This window comes from Rhinoderma darwinii, chromosome 1, assembly GCF_050947455.1.
Source record: "Rhinoderma darwinii isolate aRhiDar2 chromosome 1, aRhiDar2.hap1, whole genome shotgun sequence".
In the NCBI taxonomy this organism is placed as follows: domain Eukaryota; kingdom Metazoa; phylum Chordata; class Amphibia; order Anura; family Rhinodermatidae; genus Rhinoderma; species Rhinoderma darwinii.
This window is the reverse complement of record NC_134687.1, coordinates 115,438,882-115,463,118: the sequence shown is the minus strand read 5'-3', so window position 1 is coordinate 115,463,118 and position 24,237 is coordinate 115,438,882. Positions and strand designations below refer to the sequence as shown.

At 41.5% G+C, this 24,237-nt stretch overlaps 1 protein-coding gene across 1 annotated transcript in view; it reads left to right on the top strand.

Annotated features, from left to right (window-relative positions):
• Positions 1 to 24,237, top strand: part of FNIP2 (folliculin interacting protein 2) — a 100,556-nt gene that overhangs the window by 53,559 nt on the left and 22,760 nt on the right. Inside the window, exons 5-13 of the mRNA XM_075860297.1 lie at positions 2,821 to 2,892; positions 5,337 to 5,437; positions 5,906 to 5,995; positions 7,588 to 7,659; positions 10,097 to 10,232; positions 11,020 to 11,221; positions 13,230 to 13,318; positions 20,671 to 20,817; positions 22,268 to 22,437. Of these exons, the coding sequence (XP_075716412.1) occupies positions 2,821 to 2,892; positions 5,337 to 5,437; positions 5,906 to 5,995; positions 7,588 to 7,659; positions 10,097 to 10,232; positions 11,020 to 11,221; positions 13,230 to 13,318; positions 20,671 to 20,817; positions 22,268 to 22,437 (1,079 nt within the window). The remainder of the gene's footprint in view (positions 1 to 2,820; positions 2,893 to 5,336; positions 5,438 to 5,905; positions 5,996 to 7,587; positions 7,660 to 10,096; positions 10,233 to 11,019; positions 11,222 to 13,229; positions 13,319 to 20,670; positions 20,818 to 22,267; positions 22,438 to 24,237) is intronic.

Here is a 24,237-nt window from a genome sequence, read left to right as displayed (position 1 = left end):
TGCGACACCGGCCTGTGCATAAAGGATTGCTTCTCAGCGTAACACACATCTATGGATTATTTTTATTTATTTTTTACCTTATTATACCACCTGACTATGCCGCTTACTCTGCCCAGCTCACATATGCCCCAAATTATAAACAGAAAACTACTACCAAGCAAAAGCCACGTTCCAAAATCCAAATGGCGCTTCCTCCCTTCTGAACAGTACAGCGTGCCCAAACCGCAGTTTACTTCCACATATATGGCATCGCCATACCCGGGAGAACCCTTTTAACAATTTTTGGTGTGTCCCCAGTGGCCTAAGCTGGGCACGACATTTGCCACTGAATTGGCATATCTAGGTAAACTTTTTAATTTGCACCTTCTGCAGCGCAATAATTTATGGAAAAGACCTGTTGGGTGAAAATTCTTACTACACCCCTTAATAAATGCTTTCAGGGGTGCAGTTTCAAAAATGGGGTCACATGTCAGGGGTTTCTTTTATTATTTCACATCAGAGCCTCTGCAATTGTGATTCAATACTTTGTAAGTCGCCAAATTAGGCCTTAATTTTACATAGTACTCTTTCACTCCTGAGCCTGGTTGAATGTCCAGGCAAAAGATTACGGCCACATATAGGGTTATTCTAAAACCGGGAAACACCGCATAATAATTTAAAGAGCTGTCTTGTTATGGTGGCACAAGCCGGGCACCACATATTGGCATATCTATGGAAAAAAATCCCATTTGCACTCTGCAACATCGATTGCACACTAATTTCTGCCAAACACCTGCGGGGTTAACATGCTCACTACACCCATAGGTGAATACCTTGAGGGGTGTGGTTTCCAAAATGGGGTCATTTCTGGGGGGATCCACGGTTTTGGTCCCACAGGGACTTTGCAAATGCGACACAGCGCCCAGAAACCAAATGCAGCAAAATCTGTACTCCAAAAGCAAATGGAGCTCCTTCTCTTCTGAGCCCCGCCCTGTGCCCAAACAGCAGTTTATGACCACATGTGGGGTATTGCCGTACTCTAGAGAAATTGCTTTACAAGTGTTGGGGTTCTTTTTTTCCTTTATTTGTTGAGAAAATGAAAAATTTTGAGCTAAAACTACTTATTGAAGAGAGGATTTTTTTTTTGTATTTTCACTGCCCAATTCTAATGTAGTTTCCTAAATGGAGTCACTTTTTTGACGTTTTTCACTGTTTTGGTCCCTTAAGGGCTTTGCAAATGTGACATGGCCTCCGCAAACCATTCCTGCTAAATTTGAGCTCCAAAAGCCAAATAGCTCTTTCCCTTCTGAGCCGTGCCGTGTGTCCAAACAGCTGTTTAGGACCACATGTGGGGTATTGTTTTATTCGGGAGAAATTGCTTTACAAATTTTGCAGTGCTTTTTTTTTTTTTTTCTCCTTTAGTCCTTGTGGAAATTAGAAAAAATTAGCTAAACCTACATTTTCTTTGAAAGAATGTAGATTTTCATTTTCACGCCCTACTTTCAATAATTTCTGCAAAAAACCTGTGGGGTCAAAATGCTCACTTTACATCCCTTGCGGAAATTATCTAGGGGTAGTTTCCCAAATGGGGTCACTTGTGGGGGGTTTCCACTGTTTTGGCACAGCAAGAGCCCTTCAAATCTGACATGGTGCCTAAAATATTTTCTAATAAAAAAGGAGGCCCCAAGATCCTCTGGGTGCTCCTTTGCTTCGGAGGCCGGTGCTTCAGTCCATTACCACACTAGGGCCACATGTGGGATATTTCTATAAAATGCAGAATCTGGACAATAAATATGGAGTTGCATTTCTCTGGTAAAGCTTTCTGTGTTACAAAAAAAAATAGATTATAAATAAATTTCTGCAACAACAAAAAAAAAAAAAAAATATTTGAAAATGTCACCCCTTCTTTGCTTTAATTCCTGTGAGACGTCTAAAGGGTTAAGAAACTTTCTTAATGCTGTTTTGAATACTTTGAGGGGTGAAGTTTTTAAAATGGGGTGACCTATTGGTTACTAATATATAAGGCCCTAAAAGCCGCTATACAACTGAACTGGCCCCTGTAAAAATAGCCTTTTGAAATTTTATTGAAAATGGGAGAAATTGCTGCTAAAGTTCTAAGCCTTGTAATATCATAGAAAAATAAAAGTATGTTCATAAAACGATGCCAATCTAAAGTAGACACATGGGGGATGGTAATTAGCAACAATTGTGTGTGGTATATCTGTCTTACAAGCAGATACATTTAAAATGTATAAAAATGTAAATTTGGGTGGTTTTTCACGAATAAATATTGAATTTATCGACCAAATTTTTCGACTATCCTAAAGTACAATAAGTCACAAGAACACAATCTCAGAATTGCTTTGATAGGTAAAAGCATTACCAAGTTATTATCACATAAAGTGACACATGTCAGATTTGAAAAAATGGGTCTGGTCCATAAGGCCAAAATGAGCTTGGTCCTCAAGAGGGTTAAAGCATGGGCTGTATTTTTGTAGTGCAATTGGTTTTAAATTTTAAAGAGAGCTGCAATCCAAAGGAATACGTTGAGTTGCATGCAATATTGTGGACTGCAGCTGTCAGATATGCTACAAAAAGTTTCCCTTTCTGCTAGTGGTGTCTGGGTAGGTGTTGGTGCTAGAACTTTGGGTTAAATATGAGAATTTTCTAGGTTGTTCAACATTTAGCCACATAATGAATCATGTATATTGGCCAGTATATACTTCCTTTGTTTTATTCATTTGCTTCATTCAGTAATGGAGGCATATTTTGGCATATCTCTTGGTTACAGGCACCCTTAGTATGAAGACATACCGATTTTTAATTTTGTTTTATTTTCAGGTGTCCTCCTCAGCTCATGATTAGTAAAGTGTTCACTGCTAAAGTCGGAGGTTTCAGCGGCAGCACCAGCATGTAAGAATTATATTCCTTACAGGATATCCTCTTAGGCCCCATGCACATGTAATTACGAGCATGGCCGGGCACGGGCAGCCGGCCGTTATTCCGAGCCGTGCTCCCATTATAAAGTATAGTAGCACGGCCCGTAAAAGAAAAAAATAGAACATGTTCTATCTTTTTCAACGACACTGGCACCTTCCCATGAGAAAACGGGAAGGTACCCATGGCCAGCAGAAGTCTATGGGCCCGTTATTTCGGGTCGTAATTACGACCCGTAATAACGTTTTTTTTTTTTTACGGTCGTGTGTATGAGGCCTTCATCTGGAAATGTCTCCATCTTTGATGAAAACTGGCATAAAATGGACTAGTATCACATTCTAATGATATTAACCGCTTCAGGACCGGGCTATTTTGATCCTTCAGGACCAGACAACATTTAGTTCTTAAGCACTTGTTAGTTAAACGGCTATAACTTTTTTTATTTGTTGGGCTAGCGACTTGATTTTTGCAATGTTTTATTTGTAGACCATGCAGGTTTCTTTTTTTTTCTTTTTTTTCTTTTTATCCTTTTTATACACCTTTTAGGTATATTTAGGCTTAAAGTTTGAAAATAGTAAAAAAAAATATGCTTTTTTGGTTTTAATCTATTTTTTTTCTGATGACCGTTTTACGCAAAAATAGACCTTTTACTTGTCATAGTCATTGTCTACCGTACATTTTAATATTACTATTTTAGGGTAATTGACTCAGGGCTAGCGTTACGAAAATGATTGGCGGAAGAACGTTTTTTTTGGGGGTGGGTATTTTTTTTGTACTATTTTATTTTACTTTTATTTTTCACTATGTTCTGTCTCTCGAAGGTCAGAAAAGACCTTTGGGGGACTTTATTTATTTATTTTTTCTTTTACACCATGTTTTTCCACGGTAACTGGGGCTGCACAGCATTGAGCGCTGTGTAGAAGAGATCAGAGAAGATAGCGAAAGCTGCTTCTCTCCTCAGCTGCCTGATCGCTCAGGCAGCAAGCTAAAACCCACACCGTAAATAGTCTATGGCGCAGGTTTTAAGGACCCTGAACGCTAAATACACAGATCATTAACCGGTTCCCAACCGCTGGCTATTAGTGGACCTCCAGTTATTCAAAACTTTTATCAGTGGGAATCCTTTATAATGCAAGTCTATAATTTCTCCTAGGGGGACGATGCTCTGCAATGTGCCAGACCTCCTTTATTCTAGCTATCTGTGGGTATTATTGCGTGGTTCACCTCCAATGAGAACTTGACATGTCTCTCACATTTCAGAAGTTTACTTTACTGGTACAATCGATCACGGTTTATAGCCTCACAATACATTTATCAATAAACAGGCGAACAATCCAAATTGTGTTAGATATCTGAGCGTTTATCGTCATAGCAAAGTCAGACTTTTTGCTTTAGTTGGATATTCTATATTGCTACAGTAGACTTCTGTCATAGTTTGAATGGGAATTTCTTTGGTGATTTGTGACTTATCTTCTCAGAGAAACATATTGATTGTAGACGTGAATGTTTAGAATTTTATTGGAATCATCTGTGCCTATGGTGCAATTTCAAGATTTTATTTTAAAAAACCCTCATGTTTTAGAGATACTGATCTCGTTTGTCAACCAGGACCCTCACCATTCACTAAAATGAAGGGACCCAGGTGCTCTTTCAAGGATTTAGCTAAAGAATCTCCAGACCTCTGAGCAAATGCAAGTCTGAATTCACACATGCAGAATTTGGTGCAGATTTTTATTTTTTTATGCCTTTTTTATTTTTATTTTTTTAGCTAAACCCAGCAGTGGATACAAAAGGAAGATACATTCAGGAGAGGTTCCTCTATAATTTTACTTAATAAAAACTTCAAAGCTGCATGTGAGATTCTAGCTGAATAGAACTGGTATGCGCATTGTGTCCAACCATTTGTCTCTTTTTACAAGTTTTCGTCCGGATCCGTTTTTCCAACAGGATAGACAGACTAACTGAAACGGTCTTTCTGTCCAGTTGAACTGGATCCAGATGGATCTGTTTTTCTGTACTATGCAAATATATGGAAACTCTATGCTACAGGATAGGCATCCTTATTGCACCATCCAGTCTAACATCCGTTGTTGTTTTTTTTTTTTTGTTTGTTTGTGTTTTTTTTACATGATAAACGTAAAAAATTTGATTTGAACCTAGCCACAGTTCAGTGAAACGTTTTAATGTTCTATATACCCTTGAAGACTTCTCAGATATTTCCAGAACTTGCGTTGAAGTTTTAGGCACAGTACATCTGTTCCAATAATTTAAGATCGGACCATATTTGTCACGCAGAAATTGTATGCTGTTATAAATTTTCCTGGAGGTTTTTACTCGGCTAAATTAGACTCGTATGACACAGGCACCAGTATGTATCGTGATAAATTTGTCTTGACCACCTGCTTTTTCTGGTGTTTAAGCTTGCAGGATGGCATGGAGAACATCGGTCATGATCGTACTGGAGCTAAGCTTGGCGTGAGCCACACTGGACAAGGTTTATGGCAGAATGGATCTAATCTAGGTATATGCGTAGCGTATTTTATTCTATATAGCATCAATGCTTACTTAAATTTATGTACTGCTTTTTGCCACAGGTCTGGCACTGATACTCCTCGTGATATCTGTTGTGGAAATGTATGTTTAAATGGGAGCCCCTCTTTCTTATAACATCCATATGGACTAATCGGACATATGGACAGGCGTTGTCTTCTTTAGACAACTCTATGTAAACCATTTATTCCGGATACGTGAACTTAAGACACTTTTTTTCCTTATCTTGGCTATGAAACGCGTGAAACTCTTCAGTTACGTATTTGGGAATATAGCCTAGGATATCTGCCTTCTCTTTTTCCCTAGACCGCTATATTATACTGTACACGTAGGGCTCTATGATGGAGTCTTTATATCTCTACCTACGTTAAAGTGTGTGGCTTACTTGAATTTTATTTTTGTCTTCTTTCCGATCTTCAATTTTTGCATCCTGTTCTAGGTATATTACAGATGTGTGGCAGCAAACTGCTGCCCGCCATGTTTGAAGCACACCCCCTCCGGCTCATCCGGAGTGCCTCTTTCTTTGCAGGTTTGTGTGGAATGCAGAATAACTTGAAAGCCACACAAAAAGCCAGTGTGATTGTACGATTTAGAGAACCAATGGTCCACTTCATAATTACACAGGGTCCTTGTTCTAATTCTTTATTTTTCTGTATAAATGATTGTAAATGAAGATTAAGAAAAAAAAACTTATGTTTAACACATTCATAGTTTTGTAGTCTCCGCTGCTCTAGCTAGTTAAAGTGGTTTATTATAAATTTGGTAACGTATTTACTAGTTGATGAAATCTGTTATGGTATAATAACAATGAACCCTTGTAATTCTGAAATGGTTTATGGTTTCTCTATTTTATTGAAATTTTTTTGGGTGACTTTTAAATCCGATGCATCAGCTTGTGTAATTATTGTATGCACTGTTCTCTTCCATCTTGATCTGGTAACAATGGTACAAAATGTTATTACTGGTGATAAAGTGCATTCTACTTGGCTTTCTCTGTCATCCCTAGAAATAAACCTATACCAAGCCTGTATACCGTATTAATATTTGCTGTTATGGGAGAGGCACCCTGATGCATGAGTAAGTCATACCGTATTACAACCACGTCCCTGTTCAGTCTTTTGACGCGGACACTGCATGGGAATCCAAGCCAAAAAAAAGTGTCTGAAATTGCCCACGCCCCCCCCCCCCCCCCTAAAAATTGACTTTAATTGGAGGCTGAAGCTTTTATTTTTTATTCTGCTTTGTTCCTGGGCCTCTGATCTCCCGTTAAAATCATTGGGAGGCAGGAAAAACCTACAGCGCTAGTTCACAAACTTTTCACTGCGTTTTTTGCCTGCGGTTCTTGCGTTCGCTTCATGGCCGCAGCAAAAATAGCGCAGGCATTTCAATATCTGCCTCAAAATTCCTGTAGTGATTCTAAGGCTATGATTCTAAGGCTGAGTTTTTTGCAGGTGGAATTTCTGCCTCAAAATTCCATTTGGAAGTTTGAGGCAGATTTTCCTCTCCCTGCACGCCGTTTCGCGTCGTTTTTCGCCCGTGACCATTGAGCACCGCGGGCATAAAACGCAGCGAAATACTATTTCTCTGCCTCCTATTGAAGTCAAAGGAAGGTCAGAGGCGTAAATGCCCGAAGATGGGGCATGTCGCTTTTTCCCACGAGGCGGTTTTACCGCTCGCGGGAAAAAGACTCCTCCGCTTCCCATTGAAATCAATGGGAGGCATTTTCGGGATGTTTTTGACAAGTTTTTGGGCGCGGTTTCTGCGACAAAAAACTTGTCAAAAAACTGTGTGAACATAGCCTAAGGCAGTTTTTTTTTTGTTTTTGTTTTTTTCCCCTGCCTGCAAAAAACTGAACAGTAAAGGTGGCTTTGGCTTTTAGATGCGTAGACTTTACTTTTTCACAAAGTATGAAAATCTTTAATTTACTTAAATTTTTTTTTGATTGCATGAACATTGGTGGAGGTACTAACCGACTTGATGGTGGCTGACCTTTTACTTGCCATTAATAGAACATTTTAATGGGGGCCTGTCTTCCATATGTACTTTTTCCTGTGATGTCTATAGTGAATTTCTGTTATAGGATTCTGCTTCTCATTCTGAAATGTACCGTCTATTGTGCAGCTCACAGCACACCGGTGGATATGCCAAGCAGGGGGCAGAATGAAGATAAGGACAGTGGCATTGCTAGATCAGGTATATACCGTAGATATAAATATAATCATTGTCAAAATCACTTCACCCCCCCCCCTTTTTTTTTTTTCTTGCTACCCACACCAAGATTTTACTCACCAGCAGTGTCCGAGTCTCCTCTCCCTTACATGGTGTACTTTTATTGGCCTCAAAGGCTAGAGGGGCTAGTCAATTCTCTGATGGGTTATCATTGCTCCTCTTACAAATCAGAGAAATTCTGAAAATAGGACTATTTATAGAGACTATTACAGTCCCTGTTATCACATTGCCAAGGGATTTTTGGTTACCTGCACACGGGAGGTAAAAGCTGCAGAAATTCTGTAGCGTGTTACATTTACAGCAAAGTCGATGAGATTTGAAAAGATCGTATCAACACACTGCAGAAAACATGTGTGGAGTCTCAATCTACAGCATGTCAATTTATCTTGTGCAAACCCTACGGAGATTTCACAGCATTTCCGTTCCGTGTGCAGGAGGCCTTCAAGCTCGCTCGGTTTTAAATATAATTTATGTGGTTTATTTGGGAAACCGGTATATTTCTCCCAAGCGGTTACTTTGTCATGTTCCTCAAACCATCCTAAACTATTTTTGCAGTGTGACGGGGCACATTATACTGCTGAAAGAGGTCACTGCCATTAGTGAATACTGTTGCCATGAAGGGGTGTACTAAAAATGTTCTAGGTAGGTGGTAACATCCACATGAATGCCAGGATCCAATATTTCCCAGTAGATTGCCTATAGCACACAAGGGCCTTGCTTCCTTCCAGAAGTGCATCCTGGTGCCATTTCTTCCTTAGGTAAGCGATGCACACATGCCCAGCTGTACACCGAATGTGAAATGTGATTCATCAGACCAGGCCATGGTCTTTCATTGCTCCATGGGTCAAGTTCTGATAGTGTGCCCATTGTACGCGCTTTTGGTATAGAACGTAGGTCAGCATTAGCACTCTGACTAGTCCGCATCTACACGTCTCCAAACAAAGCAAGCCATGATGCAATGTGTGTTCTGACACCTTTCTATCACACTTATCAATAACTTTATCAGCAATTTCTGCTACAGTAGCTCTTCTGTGGGAACTGACCAGATGGTCTAGATTTCGCTTCCCACGCATATCAATGAGCTGTGGGCACCCATGACCCTGTTGCCAGTTCACCAGTTGTCCTTCCTTTGACCACTTTTGGTAGGTACTAACCACTGAATACCGCAAAACACCCCACATGACCTATTTCAGAGATGCTCCTGCTTTCAACACATTAGCTACAAGAACTAACGGTTCACTTGCTGCCTAATATATCCCACCCCTTGACAGGAGCCATTGTAATGAGAATCATTGTTATTACTTCACCTTTCAGTGTTGCTAAAGTTGAGTTTGATCGCTGCTTATGTGTTATATAAATGCTACCTTCATAATGGTTATCAGTGTACAACCCCATTGGCTTAGAGGCTCTGTCACCACATTATAAGTGCCCTATCCCCTACATAAGGAGATCGGCGCTATAATGTAGGTGACAGTAATGCTTTTTATTTAAAAAAAAACGATCTATTTTTACCACTTTATTAGCGATTTTAGATTTATGCTAATGAGTTGCTTAATGCCCAAGTGGGCGTATTTTCACTTTAGACCAAGTGGGCGTTGTAAAGAGGAGTGTATGACACTGACCAATCAGCATCATGCACTCTCCATTCATTTAGGCAGTGCATAGGGATCCTGCTAGATCCTTATGTGCTGTCTAATACGAACACATTAACAATACTGAAGTGTGTAGACAGTGAATAGACATTCCACGGGATGTCTATTCACAATCTCTGCACTTCGTTACTGTTTCTATGGTAGTTACAGCAGAGGAGGCGTGATCTCGTTGTAACCTGTCATTTACCGCGTAATCTCGCGAGATCACGCTTCCTCTGCTGTAACTACCACAGACAGAGTAACGAAGTGCAGAGATTGTGACTAGACATCCCGTGGAATGTCTATTCACTGTCTAATCACTTCAGTATTGTTAATGTGTTCGTATAAGACAGCACATAAGGATCTAGCAGGATCCCTATGCGCTGAGTGAATGGAGAGGAGTGCATGAGGCTGATTGGACAGCGTCATACACTCCCCTGTACAACGCCCACTTGGTCTAAAGTAAAAATACGCCCACTTGGGCATTAAGCAACTCATTAGCAGTGGTAAAAATAGATCCTTTTTTTTAAACAAAAAGCATTACTGTCACCTACATTATAGCGCCGATCTCCTTATGTAGGAGATACGGCATTTATAATGTGGTGACAGAGCCTCTTTAAACACATCAGCCTGTGAAGACTTAAATACCAAGGTGTCATTTTGTATGAATAAGGTCCTGTAGATTAAACAGGGAAGCCCTAAGATGTCTCTTCGTATGTTAGAATACATATGTATGTTTTTTTTTTAATGTAATATTTTTGTTTTTGTAGCCTCTCTAAGCAGCCGTCTGATAACCCCTCTCCCTTCTCCAAGTACCTCGTTCTCAAGTAACTGTGCCAGCAGCTATCAACGGCGTTGGTTAAGGAGTCAAACTACCAGTTTAGAGAAAGGTCTTGTGCCACGATGGTGCGTTGTCAATTTTTCTTGTTTACAGTGTGCAACTTTTTTATTTGACAGTTTCAATAAGAAATATACCGTCATATTTATGTAGTTAATAAAACCTGCAGAATCGCATTTAATTGGGCAGCTCATGCAAAAGAACTATAAAAGTTGGATCCTTGTCGGATGTACACAGTGGCACGTAATGATCAATGCTTTTATGGCGGTTTTCTGACATAGATATGCTGAAAAATATGGCCTTTGGGTCGAATGCCAGTTTTGAAGCCACTTTTGTTATTTTCTGGGACATTAATGTGTTAAAGAGAAGTGGGTGGGGGTTCAGAGTAGTGTTCTACTTGTAAAAGGGGTAGAAAAAAACTAAACGTGTGTGCATGTAAAACCCGTTACATGGGTTTGCTAACAAAAGGACTGCAGCCGCCTGTTATATATATATATATATATATATATATATATATATTTATTGATTTATATGCCCCCACAGTATAATGCAACCCTATAGCTGCCAACATATCAGACAGCCCCCCCCCCCCACCATATGTGCCTTATAGAAAATAATAACATAATTACTTCCCTATCCCCGTTCCACCGACGGGGGGGAACCTTCTCCTCCTCTGTGCTGTAAGTGACTCGGTACAGGCAGGCGCATTGACGTCACTACATCGCGCCTGCCTGGGCCGAGTCGCTCACGGCACAGTGAATGCTGGAGCAAGGGGCTGTCAGCTCCTTGCTCCAGCATTTGCAAGGACACCATAAAGTGTACCCTTTTATCTACCATGATGTATTTTATTCACAGGACCACAGAAGAAACCTTTAGTATGGCTGATGAAAGCTACACCTCCAACCCAGCAATGATTGGTCGAAAGAAAATTGCAGTCAGTATCATCTTCTCCTTGTCTGAAGAAGAGGAAGCACAACGAAACTTCCAAGATTTCTTTTTCTCGCATTTTCCTCTGTTTGAATCTCACATGAATAAGCTGAAGTCTGCAATAGAGAAGGTAACTTGAATTGTCAGTGTTTAGTATTAATAATTCCTGTGAGATAATAATTTGTGAAATTTTAAGACTATAAAACAATCTCTTTGCCATCAGTACAACCCCTGTCCACGTTCCTTATCGAGACCTCATAAAAGTGTGGTGGGGGGGGGGGGGTTCCCCTGCTTAGGACTCCTTTTCTATTAGCCAGAGTCGAGAGCTGCTGCAACAAGCGGTCCTTACTCTGGAGGATGCTGCCATGTATTACATGGTTTCCCATGGGTTTCCGTGGATGGCATGTACTAGGCTATGCTTCTTTGCAAGCAGTGGCAACAGACCATGGCATCTGACTAGGAATCAATGATGATTGGTACTTGGGAGCTCACCGAGCACATCTGCTCACAGCCATTACCACGCCCCAGCAAACACAAATGTCAACTTTATCTTAGGGTCACATTACATTATAGTAAGAATTTGAAAAAGATGAACTTTCTTTGATATTTTTACACACCAAACTTGTAAAAGTTAAATCCTATTTGCCACAGAAAAAGAAAGGAGGGGGGAAAAAAAAGCAAAGATTTTGATGCATTAAATAAAAAGAAAATAAATTAAAGCTGTTAAACCAGCAAGTACTAAAAATCACAGCACCTGCTTGTTTAAAGAGGCTCTGTCACCAGATTTTGCAACCCCTATCTGCTATTGCAGAAGATAGGCGCTGCAATGTAGATTACAGTAACGTTTTTTGTTTTTTTAAAACGAGCATTTTTGGCCAAGTTATGACCATTTTTATATTTATGCAAATGAGGCTTTCTAAAGTACAACTGGGCGTGTATTGTGTGTGTACATCTGGGCGTTTTTACTTCTTTTACTAGCTGGGCATTGTGACTAGGAGTGTATGATGCTGACGAATCGGCATCATCCACTTCTCTGCACAACGCCCAGCTTCTGGCAGTGCACAGACACACAGCGTGTTCTCGAGAGATCACATTGTGACATCACTTCCTGCCCCAGGTCCTGCATTGTGTCGGACGAGCGAGGACACCGGCACCAGGTGACAGAGGCTACATTTGATTCTGCATTGGCGTTTGCAGGTAAGTCGATGTAGCTACTTACCTGCAAACGCCAATGCTGCTGCAGAATCAACTGTAGCCTCTGGTGCCGATGTGTCCTCGCTCGTCCGACACGATGCAGGACCTGGGGCAGGAAGTGAGTGACGTCACAGCGTGATCTCTCGAACACGCTGTGTCTGAACTGCCAGAAGCTGGGCGTTGTGAAGAGAAGTGGATGATGCTGATTCGTCAGCATCATACACTTCTATTCACAACGCCCAGCTAGTAAAAGAAGTAAAAACGCCCAGATGTACGCACATAATACACGCCCACTTATACATTAAACACGCCCAGTTGTACTTTAGAAAGCCTCATTTGCATAAATATAAAAATGGTCATAACTTGGCCAAAAATGCTCGTTTTAAAAAAAAAACAAAAAACTTTCCTGTTATCTACATTGCAGCGCCGATCTGCTGCAATAGGAGATGGGGGTTGCAAAATCTGGTGACAGAGCCTCTTTAGAACATCGTAATGCGTTCTTTTTTTGTGGTACTGTAAGTGTTGTGCAAACCAGGGGGAAAGGATAAAAAAGATTGTATCCTGCCTGTATATGTTACTGTGTAACCAGATACAATAACTTTAGTAAGTGGTTGTAAAGAGAGATTAGTGTTCATCTGAACTGTACAAAATTGGATTTCACCTATAGGAATTTGTAAGTTGATATTTGATGACACGACATGCCTCACGAATATGGAAGTGAAGGCAACTATTCGTTGCTTGTTAGTGGGCGCCATCTCCTGTGTGTTTCTCTGTATTGTAACCCAGTGAGCATAAAGCATACTGTAGCATGTTTTATAAATCTATGTAACAGTCCTGCATGCACTAACTTATTTTACATAGTCCCTTTTTTTTTCAAAGTCCCTGAAGCAGACCTTTTGTAAAGTACAAGTTAACTTGGTTTAAAAATTCCCATCCGTTTTCAGGCAATGATCTCCTGCAGGAAGATTACAGAATCGAGTCAACGGGTTCAAGTTTACCTCCGTCAGGTCATGGATGCTCTAGGGCTGTTTAGGTAGGTTAAGAGTGATTGGTTTGAAGGGGTTTAACAGAAAATCGAACAGTGTATGCGAGTTCTCTATTGTAAGGAATATTGCAGCTGTGCCACTTGCACGTGATCATGGTTGTCAGCCTTTGGATGTAAACTAAAATGTTCCTATTCACTGACCGCAAACTGAGATCTTTAACCCCTTCCCGACATTTGACGTACATGTACGTCATGGAAAGTACTGACTTCCCGCATCTTGCCGTACATGTACGTCAAACGTTTGGCACCGGCTCAGAAGCTGAGCCGGTCCCATCATCACCGGATCTCAGCTGTATCTTACAGCTGACATCCGACTGTAACGGCGGGGACCGAAATTAGCTTCGATCCCCGCCATTAACCCCTTAAGTGCAGCGCTCAAACGCGATCGCTGCACTTAAGGTGTTTGCAGCTCATCGGAACCCCAGTAATGAAATTGCCGGGGTTCCAGTGGCTGCAATGGCAACCGGAGGCCTAATACTGGCCTCCCGGTCTGCCTAGCACCGAAGCCGGTCAAGATCCGCCCGGCGGCGGAGCCTGATCGGCTTCCGTAGCTGCCGGCAAGATGGCGCCGGGTCAGGAGCTGATCCGGCGTCATCAGCGGTGGAAGTCAGCTGTACTGTACAGCTGACATCCACCTGTAACGGCAGGAACCGGAGCTAGCTCCGATCCCTGCCATTAACCCCTTCGATGCAATCGGGACTGGCGACTGCTGTTATGGCAACAGGAGACACAATGGTCTCCTGCTCTGCCATTACGGAAGCCGATTTAGGCCCCGCCGGGAGGCGAAGCCTAAACGGCTTGCTGTCAGTGAATGACTGACAGATCTAATACATTGCACTACATAGGTAGTGCAATGTATTAGAAAAAAAAAAATCTGACCGTTGGACCTTCAAGTCCCCTAGTGGGACTTGAGAAAAAGTGTAAAAAAAGTATAAAAAAGTGTAAAAAAAAGTGCAAAAAATAAAAGTTTGAAAACAATAAAAGTTTCAAGTAATCAAATAACACACAATCCCCCTTTTACTCTTATCAAGTCCTTTATTATTGAAAAATAATAATAAACCATATGTATTTGGTATCGCCACGACCGTAACGACCGGAGGTATCAAAATATTATATTATTTATTGCACGCGGTGAACAGCGTAAAAAAAACCCGTAAAAAACGTTACCAGAGTTTCTGTTTTTTAGTCACTTTGCCCTACAAATATTACAATAAAAAGTGATCAAAAAGTCGCACGTATCCAAAAATGGTACCTATAAAAACTATAGCTCGTCCCGCAAAAAACAAGCCCTCATACAACTCCGTCGACAAAAAAATTAAAACGTTATGGTTCTCACAACTTGGCGACAGAAAAAATACATTCTTTTTACAAAAGTAATTTTATTGTGCAAAAAGTTGTAAAACATAAAAAAGTTCTATAAATGAGGTATCGCCGGAATCGTACTGACCCGCAGAATAAAGGTAACATGTAGTTTATAACGCATGGTGAACTCTGTATAAAAAAAAAACCAAAAAAAGCTGTGCCAGAATTGCGTTTTTTGGTTTACCTGGCATCCCAAAAAATAGGATAAAAGGTGATCAAAAAGTCACATGTACCCCAAAATGGTACCAATAATAACTACAGCTCGTCCCGCAACAAACCAGCCCTCATACCGCTACGTCTATGAAAAATAAAATTAGTTATGGCTCCAATAAGTCAGGAAATAAAAAAATATGCAGTTGTGCCCGAGGAGAACATTTCTTCTGTTTCAAGAGGCGATTTATCAAGGACCTAAAATTAGGGAACCAGGAAGGGGAGAGCCCAAACATATCCGCTGGAAGCGACGGTGCCCGTATTATACCAGGACAACACTTTCCCAGCAAAATTCCCCAAACTACAAAGGCGCGGAGTGTGGACCAAAAGGGGGATAAGAAATGACACCATTTATCAGTGCGACACCGGCCTGTGCAGAAAGGATTGCTTCACAGCGTAACACACATCTATGGATTATTTTTATTTTTTTATACCACCTGACTATGCCCCTTATATACTCCGCCCCGCTTACATGTACCCCCACATTATAAAACACCAGCAATACTCAAACAAATATAGTACCAAGCAAAATCCGCTCTCCAAAAGCCAAATGGTGCTCCCTCGGCCCTGAACCCTACAGCGTGCCCAAACAGCAGTTTCCTTCAACATATATGGCACCGTCATACCCGTGAGAACCCTTTTAACAATTTTTGTGGTGTGTGTCTCCAGCGTCATAAGCTGGGCATGACATATTTGCCACTGAATGGCATATCTAGGGAAAAATATAAATTTTTAATTTGCACCATCCGCAGCGCATTCATTTATGGAAAAGACCTGTGGGGTGAAAATGCTCACTACACCCCTTAATAAATGCCTTGAGGGGTGCAGTTCCATAATGGGGTCACTTATCAGGGGTTTCTTTTTATTATTTCACATCTGAGCCTCTGCAGTTGTGAACCAATACTTTGTAAATCGCCAAATTAGGCCTCCACTCCGCATGGTACTCTTCACTTCTGAGCCCTGTCATATGTCCAGACAAAAGATTAGGGCCACATGTAGGGTGTTTCTAAAACCGGGAAACACCGCATAATAATTAGAGAGCTGTCTTGTTATGGTGGCACAAGCCGGGCACCACATATTGGCATATCTATGGAAAAAAATCCCATTTTCACTCTGCAACATTGAGCGCACACTAATTTCTACAAAACACCTGCAGGGTTAAAATGCTTACTACACCCCTTGGTAAATGCATTGAGGGGTGTAGTTTACAAAATGGGGTCACTTCTGGGGGGTTTCCACTGTTTTGGGCCCACAGGTGCCCAGAAACCAATCCAGCAACATCTGCACTCCAAATGGCGGTCCTTCCCTTCTGAGCCCTGCCGTTTGCCCAAACAGCAGTTTATGACCACATATGGGGTATTGCCGTACTCGGGAGAAATAGCTTTACAAATGTTGGGTTCTTTTTTTCCTTTATTTGTTGAGAAAATGAAAAAATTTGCGCTAAAGCTACGTCTTATTGAAGAAAAAGGACTGTTTATTTTCACTGCCTAATTCTAATAAATTCTATGAAACATCTGTGGGGTCAAAATGCTCACTACACCCCTAGATGCATTCTTCAAGAGGTGTAGTTTCCTAAATGGAGTCCCTTTTTGGGCGTTTTCATTGTTTTGTCCCCTCAGGGGCTTTGCAAATGTGACCTGGCCTCCGCAAATCATTCCTGCTAAATGTGATCTCAAAAAGTCAAATAGTGCTCTTTCCCTTCTAAGCCCTGCCGTGTGTCCAAACAGCCGTTTATTACCACATGTGGGGTATTGTTTTACTCGGGAGAAATTGCTTTACAAATTTTGTGGTGCTTTTTCTCCTTTAGTCCTTCTGGAAATGAGAAAAAATTAGCTAAACCTACATTTTCTTTGAAAAAATGTAGATTATTATTTTCAGGGCCTACTTCCAATAATTTCTGCAAAAAAACTGTGGTGTCAAATCGCTCACTATACCCCTAGATAATTTCCTCAATGGGTGTTGTTTCCAAAATGGGGTCACTTGTGGGGGGTTTCCACTGTTTTGTCCCCTCAGGGGCTTTGTAAATGTAACATGGCCTCCGCAAACCATTCCTGCTAAATTTGAGTTCCAAAAGCCAAATGGCGCTCTTTCCCTTCTCAGCCTCGCCGTGTGTCCAAACAGCCGTTTATTACCACATGTGGGGTACTGTTTTACTCGGGAGAAATTTCTTTACAAATTTTATGGTGATTTTTCTCCTTTAGTCCTTGTGGAAATGAAAAAAAATTAGCTAAACCTACATTTTATTTGAAAAAATGTAGATTTTCATTTTCACAGCCTACTTGCAAAAATTTCTGCAAAAAACCTGTGGGGTCAAAATGCTCACTATACCCCTAGATAATTTCCTCAAGGGGTATAGTTTCCAAAATGGGGTCACTTGTTTGGGGTTTTCACTGTTTTGTCCCCTCAGGGGCTTTGTAAATGTGACATGGCCTCCGCAAACCATTCCTGCTAAATGTGAACTCCAAAAGCCAAATGGCGCTCTTTCCCTTCTCAGCCACGCCGTGTCTCCAAACAACCGTTTATTACCACATGTGAGGTATTGTTTTACTCGGGAGAAATTGCTTTACAAATTTTGCGGTGCTTTTTCTCCTTTAGTCCTTGTGGAAATGAGAAAAAAAATCGCTAAACCTACATTTTCTTTGAAGAAATGTTGATTTTAATTTTCACGGCCTACTTCCAATAATTTCTGTAAAAAACCTGTGCGGTGAAAATGCTCACTACACCCCTAGATAATTTCCTTGAGGTGTCTAGTTTCCCAGATGGGGTCACTTTTGGGGGATTTTGACTGTTTTGGCACCGCAAGAGCCCTTCAAACCTGACATGGTGCCTAAAATATATTCTAACAAAAATAAGGCCCCAAAATCCACTAGGTGCTCCTTTGCTTCTGAGGCCGGTGTTTCAGTCCAGTAGCACGCTACGGCCACATGTGGGATATTTCCTAAAACTGCAAAAACTGGGCAACAAATATTGAGTTGCATTTCTCTGGTAAAACCTTCTGTGTTATAAAAAAAATTGTATTAAAAATGTATTTCTGCAGAAAAATATGAAATTTGTAAATTTCACCTCTACTTTGCTTTAATTCCTGTGAAATGTTTAAAGGGTTAAGACATTTTCTAAATGCTGTTTTGAATACTTTGAGGGGTGAAGTTTTTAAAATGGGGTGACTTTTTTGGGGTTTCTAATATATAAGGCCCTCAAAACCACTTCACAACTGAACTGGCCCCTGTAAAAATAGCCTTTTGAAATTTTCTTGAAAATGTGAGAAATTGCTGCTAAAGTTCTAAGCCTTGTGAGGTCATAGAAAAATAAAAGGATGTTCAAAAAACGATGCCAATCTAAAGTAGACATATGGGTGATGTTAATTAGCAACAATTTTGTGTGTTATAACTGCCTGTCTTACAAGCAGATACATTTAAATTGAGAAAAATGCTAATTTTTGCAATTTTTCGCTAAATTTTGGTGTTTTTCACAATTAAATACTGAACATATCGAGCAAATTTTGCCAGTAACATAAAGTCCAATGTGTCACGAGAAAACAAACTCAGAATCGCTTGGATAGGTGAAAGCATTCCGGAGTTATTACCACATAAAGTGACACATGTCAGATTTGAAAAATGAGGCTCTGTCAGGAAGGTCAAAAGTGGCTAAAGAGGGAAGGGGTTAAAGTGAAATGGCCACCAGAATTTCACCTATTAACCCAGCAATACCTGTAAGTGGGTGAAATGTTTTGTTTTTTAACGTTCCCGCGCCGTATGCTCATGTGCATAAGAGTCAAATCTTTGGTTGTAAAGTCATATCTTCCTCAAACCTTTCCGAGTTTCCTTGCTCTTGATTGACCGCTTCTCGCCTCCCCCCCCAGCACAAACAAAAGTCTGCGCTTGCACATTGATCTCATGTGTATGCACAACGGGACACCACAGCGGCGTATGTACAGTAACTAGATTTGAGGCCTGGACGAAGGAGTGACGAGTGTCACATACATGACGGGCATATGCGTGCTTTCTCAGATGTGATTTCGACATTTAGGGCGGGCCAGTTTTCGGCGGTTGGAGGGCATAAGGAGTGGAACGAACAAGACTGACAGATTATTACCATAAAAGCCGTGAAATGTTTGCAGACCGTTTACGGTCAGGAGGAGTTTAGGATATGGGTAACGGCAATAAACTTTTGACAGTAGCGGCCACTGAAGGGTAAGTAGAGTTAAATAGGTGAAATGCTGGAGACCGGTTCCCTTTAAGGATGTGCTATGTATGTCTGATAGATGCCGTCCCCAACACTGGGACCCACGCCTTATCGAGAATTGCTTGGCTGTTTCCGTAACTCTTGGGATATGTTCACTCGCAGTGTTTTCAGGCTTATTTCGTGTCTTTTACGCCTCTAAGAAAACGGAAGCTGAACGCCTACAAACATCTGCCCATTGAAATTAATAAGAAAAACTGCATTTAGTTCATATGTGGCGTCCCTTTACGCCGCTGTTTTACAAAACGGAGCGTAAAAAGACGCTCCATAAAAAGAAGTATCATGTCACTTCTTGAGGCGTTTTTTGGAGCTGATTTTCCATTGAACACTATGAAAAACATCAAAAGAAGCTCCAAATTAAGGGTGAGTTCAGAGTTTTTTGCAGGAGGAAATTGGAATTACCCTAAGGCCCTGTTCACACTGAGTTTTTTTACGAGTTTTTTGACGCGGAAACAGAGCCGCAAATCTCCTCAAAAACCGCCCGACAATGCCTCCCATTGATTTCAATGGGAGTTGGATGAGTTTTTTTTACCGCGAGTAAAAAAAAAACGCATCGCGGTAAAAAAAAGCGTCATGACCCAACTTGAGGCGGTTTCCGCCTCCAAAACTCCATTTCAATCAGTCAAAGAGGAAAAAAACGCCTCGACTAGTGTTTTGACTAGTGTTTTGACTAGTGTTTTGACTAGTGTTTTGACTAGTGTTTTGACTAGTGTTTTGACTAGTGTTTTGACTAGTGTTTTGACTAGTGTTTTGACTAGTGTTTTTGTCAAATCACTGTGCAAAAACCGTCTGGAGCAATTTTTGCAGGAGTAATTTTCCTCCTGCAAAAAACTGTGTGAACATAGCCAAAAAAAGTCTCTAGAAGTGACATGCTACTTCTTTTTACTGAGCGTCTTTTTACGCTCCGTTTTTTAAAACCGCGGCGTAAAAAGACGCCCCATATGAACTAAATGCTGTTTTTCCCATTGATTTAAAAAAGCAGATGTTTGTAGGCGTTCAGCATTTCAGTGTTCAGGCGTTTGAGGCGTAAACGCCCGGAAATACAACTGAAAACAGCGTGTGAACATACCCTAAGGCCCTGTTCAAACTGAGTTTTTTTACGAGTTTTTTGGCGCGGAAATCGCTCCACAAAACTCGTGAAAAACTGCCCAACAATGGCTCCCATTGATTTCAATGACAGGCGGACAAGTTTTTTTTACCGCAAGCGGATAAACCGCGTCGCGGTGAACAGAAGCGACATGACCCATCTTGAGGCGGTTTCCGCCTCAAACCCCATTTCAATCAGACAGAAATGGGAAAAAAACGCCTCGACGAGTTTGTCAAACCACTGTGCAAAAAACTTCGCGTTTTTGCAGGAGGAATTTTCTTCCTGCAACAAAAACTCTGTGTGAACACAGCCTTAGGCTTTATATAAAACTGGAAAACAAAAATCACATTGATGATTAACATCAATATTCTGTTATTGATTAACTGTAGATGGGGGGAAAAAAGGGCAATATCCTTAGAAGATAATGTTACATATGTTACAGGGAAACCATCTGGAATTTGTACTGCGCTCCTCGTATTGCTGAGCCAGTGTGGCTTATCATGATGTCCAGCACTACTGAGAAAAGTCACCTTTGCCAACATTTCTTGAAAGAGTTCACCTATCTGATTGAGCAGCTCCACAAGAACCAGTGAGTAAAGTGTACTAATAGTAGTGATTACTTCAGCTTAATCCAAATCCCCAGCGTGTAGCCTTCTGACAAGGTCCCTCCTGATGCGGGCTGTCTGAAAATCAAATTATAATCGCCTATTGTATAGTATTTTGCCTCATAAATTACTACTTTTTGTACTTTTTAGAGGTCTATGGATTTCTTTTAACTAGTTCAGTGTCTTGAGGTTTTGCTTTGTCTGTAAATATGGAAACCTTGCTGTACATTAAGCCCTTATTCACACGACAGGGTTTCCCGGCCGGGTGACGGACATTCATAAATCGGTCGTCACACGTCTGCAGTAGGAACAATAGACCCCTAATGGGGCTATTCACACGACCGTTTTTTTTTTTTTTGACGGCCCGGGAAACCTGGTCTATGGGGCCGGGTAATAGACGGCCATCACCCGAATGTGTCCCGAGTGATAGCCGTGTATTCCGTCGCTAGCACGCTCTCTCTCCTCCTCCTTACAGTGCAGAGTGCATGTGAGGAGGAGGAGGGTCTTTTTTTGCTCCCTGTAGGAGTCTGAATCCCCAATCCCCGGCCAGGGATTGGGGATTCCACTACAGGAGAAGTGAGTGACAACATTGTCCATGTATGGACACAGCGACGTCACTCACTTCTGAAGCGGAATCACCGGCCCTGTGGCCGGGAATTTCGCTACAGAAGAACGGAGTGACCAAACTGCCCATATATGAACACAGTGACGTCACTCACTACGGAAGCGGAATTCCCGACCTGTGGCTGGAAATTCCTCTCCAGGAGAAGTTAGGGACCACACTGTCCATATATCGACATTTAAGTCAGTGACTTCTCCTGGAAGGGGGGGATGGGTGCAACCCACAGGGTGCTGGGTGACATTACCCACAGGGTGCTGGGTGACATTACCCACAGGGTGCTGGGTGACATTACCCACAGGGTGCTGGGTGACATTACCCACAGGGTGCTGGGCGACATTACCCACAGGGTGCTGGGTGACATTACCCGCCGAGGGCTGGGCGACATTACCCGCCGAGGGCTGGGCGACATTACCCGCCGAGGGCTGGGCGGCATTACCCGCCGAGGGCTGGGCGGCATTACCTGCCGAGGGCTGGGTGGCACTATGGGCCGGGTGGCATTATCTACAGAGGGCTGTGTGTGGCAACAAATTTAAATGAAATTCATCAGATTTTAAAATGGACAGGGAAAAAAAGGGTCAAAATCGGCCGTTAAAAACGGCAACTTGGAACGGAATCGGAACAGATGCAAACCAGCCGGGAAAAACGGCCCGAAACGGCCGTTTTTATCGGCCGACACTCGGACCCCGTCGTGTGAATGAGGCCTTATGCCACTAAATAAGCTTAATACAGTTTTGCGGTTTTCACCTTTTTTTTTTTTTTTTTCTCTCCTGTTTGCATTGTGGTAAACCTCTGCATTTGCCGTGTTTTTTCAGGTTTTTTTCAGCTTTAATCACTGCTGTTTTGACTTACCACCTGGCATGGGTTCCAACAGTAATGCCAAATGACCACCCTCCAATTAAGTCTTTTTGTGACAAGCACACTTCCCAGTCAGTCAGTCTGTTGGCAAAGTCCCATCCATATAACCCCCTGTGGGCTCAGCTTGGTAAGTACCCGTCAGTTGTTGGCTCTAAGCTTTAGTTTTGCCTTCACCAGTGTCTGTTATGTATGTCTGCTATGTTTGTCTGATTTTGCGTTGTGTATATTTGAATTCTGTTTGAGGAGAAATGGACAAGTAATGCTCTGTTCACATCTGCATAACCCCCGTCAGAGCCGCTGCTGCAGATTGCGTCATGCTTGACTGGAAAATAGTACTGCATGCCGAGCTTTTTTTCTTGCAGTAATGATGGGCAAATTGGCAGAACTCGAGGCACCCCATTATCAGTCATGCACCGCTCGTATCGATCATGCGATGGAAGCCACAATGCAGATGCAAACAGAGCCTAACTAATTGCTTATCCTCCATTAAATCAACTATATTAAAATTTACTTTCTTTTGAAGGCCATCAATGTGTGATTTATGGGTGTTCTGCCCGCAATGAGCAGAACAAATGGACAGAAGTGCCAGTCAGGCAGAGAGACAAATGTAACTAACATACAGCATACACTAGTCTATTTCGGAGGCCGCTGCGTGTGATTTACCTATGCCTGATTGGCTGAGAGGTATCAAGTGACCCCAGTACCTTTACAATGAAGGTGCTGTGGACGGGGTTTGTCATGTGACTACTAAAAGAACATTAGAATCTCTAACTTGAAGTTTTGTCATCACAGATCCACAGAATATTTTACAGTGGGAGATTGTAGTTTCCCTTTTAATCGTAACCTAATAAACATGCTGTATCCGTTCTTTGTTTAATTTTGCTCGCTCTGATTTAGGTTATGAACACGTCCACTTTACTTGACTGATTTATTTGTATCTGTTTTCTTGTGTTGTCCGCTTATTACTCAAACTAGTAAGCCGCTTCCAGGAAGCTAGTAAAGATCTCATTTCTCTAGGTAGATTGATAGATTCCTGGTATGTTTTAGTTGTTTTTACTAATGGGATCATGTAAGTTTAAATGTTAATATATCTGTTACAGAATAAAATAATCCGCATTTGTAAAGTGAAAATTAGGATCTACAATAGAAGTGTATTAACAAGAGGCATCGTGTCATTTTTTTTTTTTTTTTTTTTTAAACCTTCTTGCATTTTTAGGCTAGGGCAACTTTGGCCGCGTCACAGTCCGCACAGGCAAAGATCGCTGTTATTGCAGTGTCTCCGTCTTCATCGCAGCAGTTAATGTGACCTCATTGACACTCGCAGGTTGCTGCGACATGACACTCGCAAGAAATTCTAAACCGATGGATTTCTTGAACTGTCTTGTGGCAACCTGCGGGTCGCAACGCAGCCACGTGCGCTGGCTGTATCGCAGTAATGAGATTGACACTGCTATTACACAGCGATATTTGGCTGTGCGACTAGTGTCCGTGTGTAGCCCTAGCCTGAAACTATAAAAGGATGCAGCAATGTGATGTGAATTCAGCCTTTGACTGAAGCAGGTGACTAATCCACCCACGTGCGGCTGCAGTAAATCTGACAACCTAGGGCTAAACTTCTTATCTCCAACCGCTTTTGTAAAGTCTAAAGAAAATGCTTGAGTACACCAGGTGATAGAAACCGGATAGTGTCCTTGTTCTTCATCATTATGTACTGTATGTAATATTGGTGTGGTCAGGGACCGAACGGTTTTGTTTTTTGTGTTTTTGGTTTTTTTAAGTGTACCACGAAACTGCTGATAAATCTGCTCTAATGTAAATTGATCTTCTTTGTATGCCATCTTATATGAAAGGAGTTGTGACTACCTCGGTGTCCAATGTCTTATGCGGTGTACAAAATACGCAACGCCAATTCTGTGCGAAACTGTCA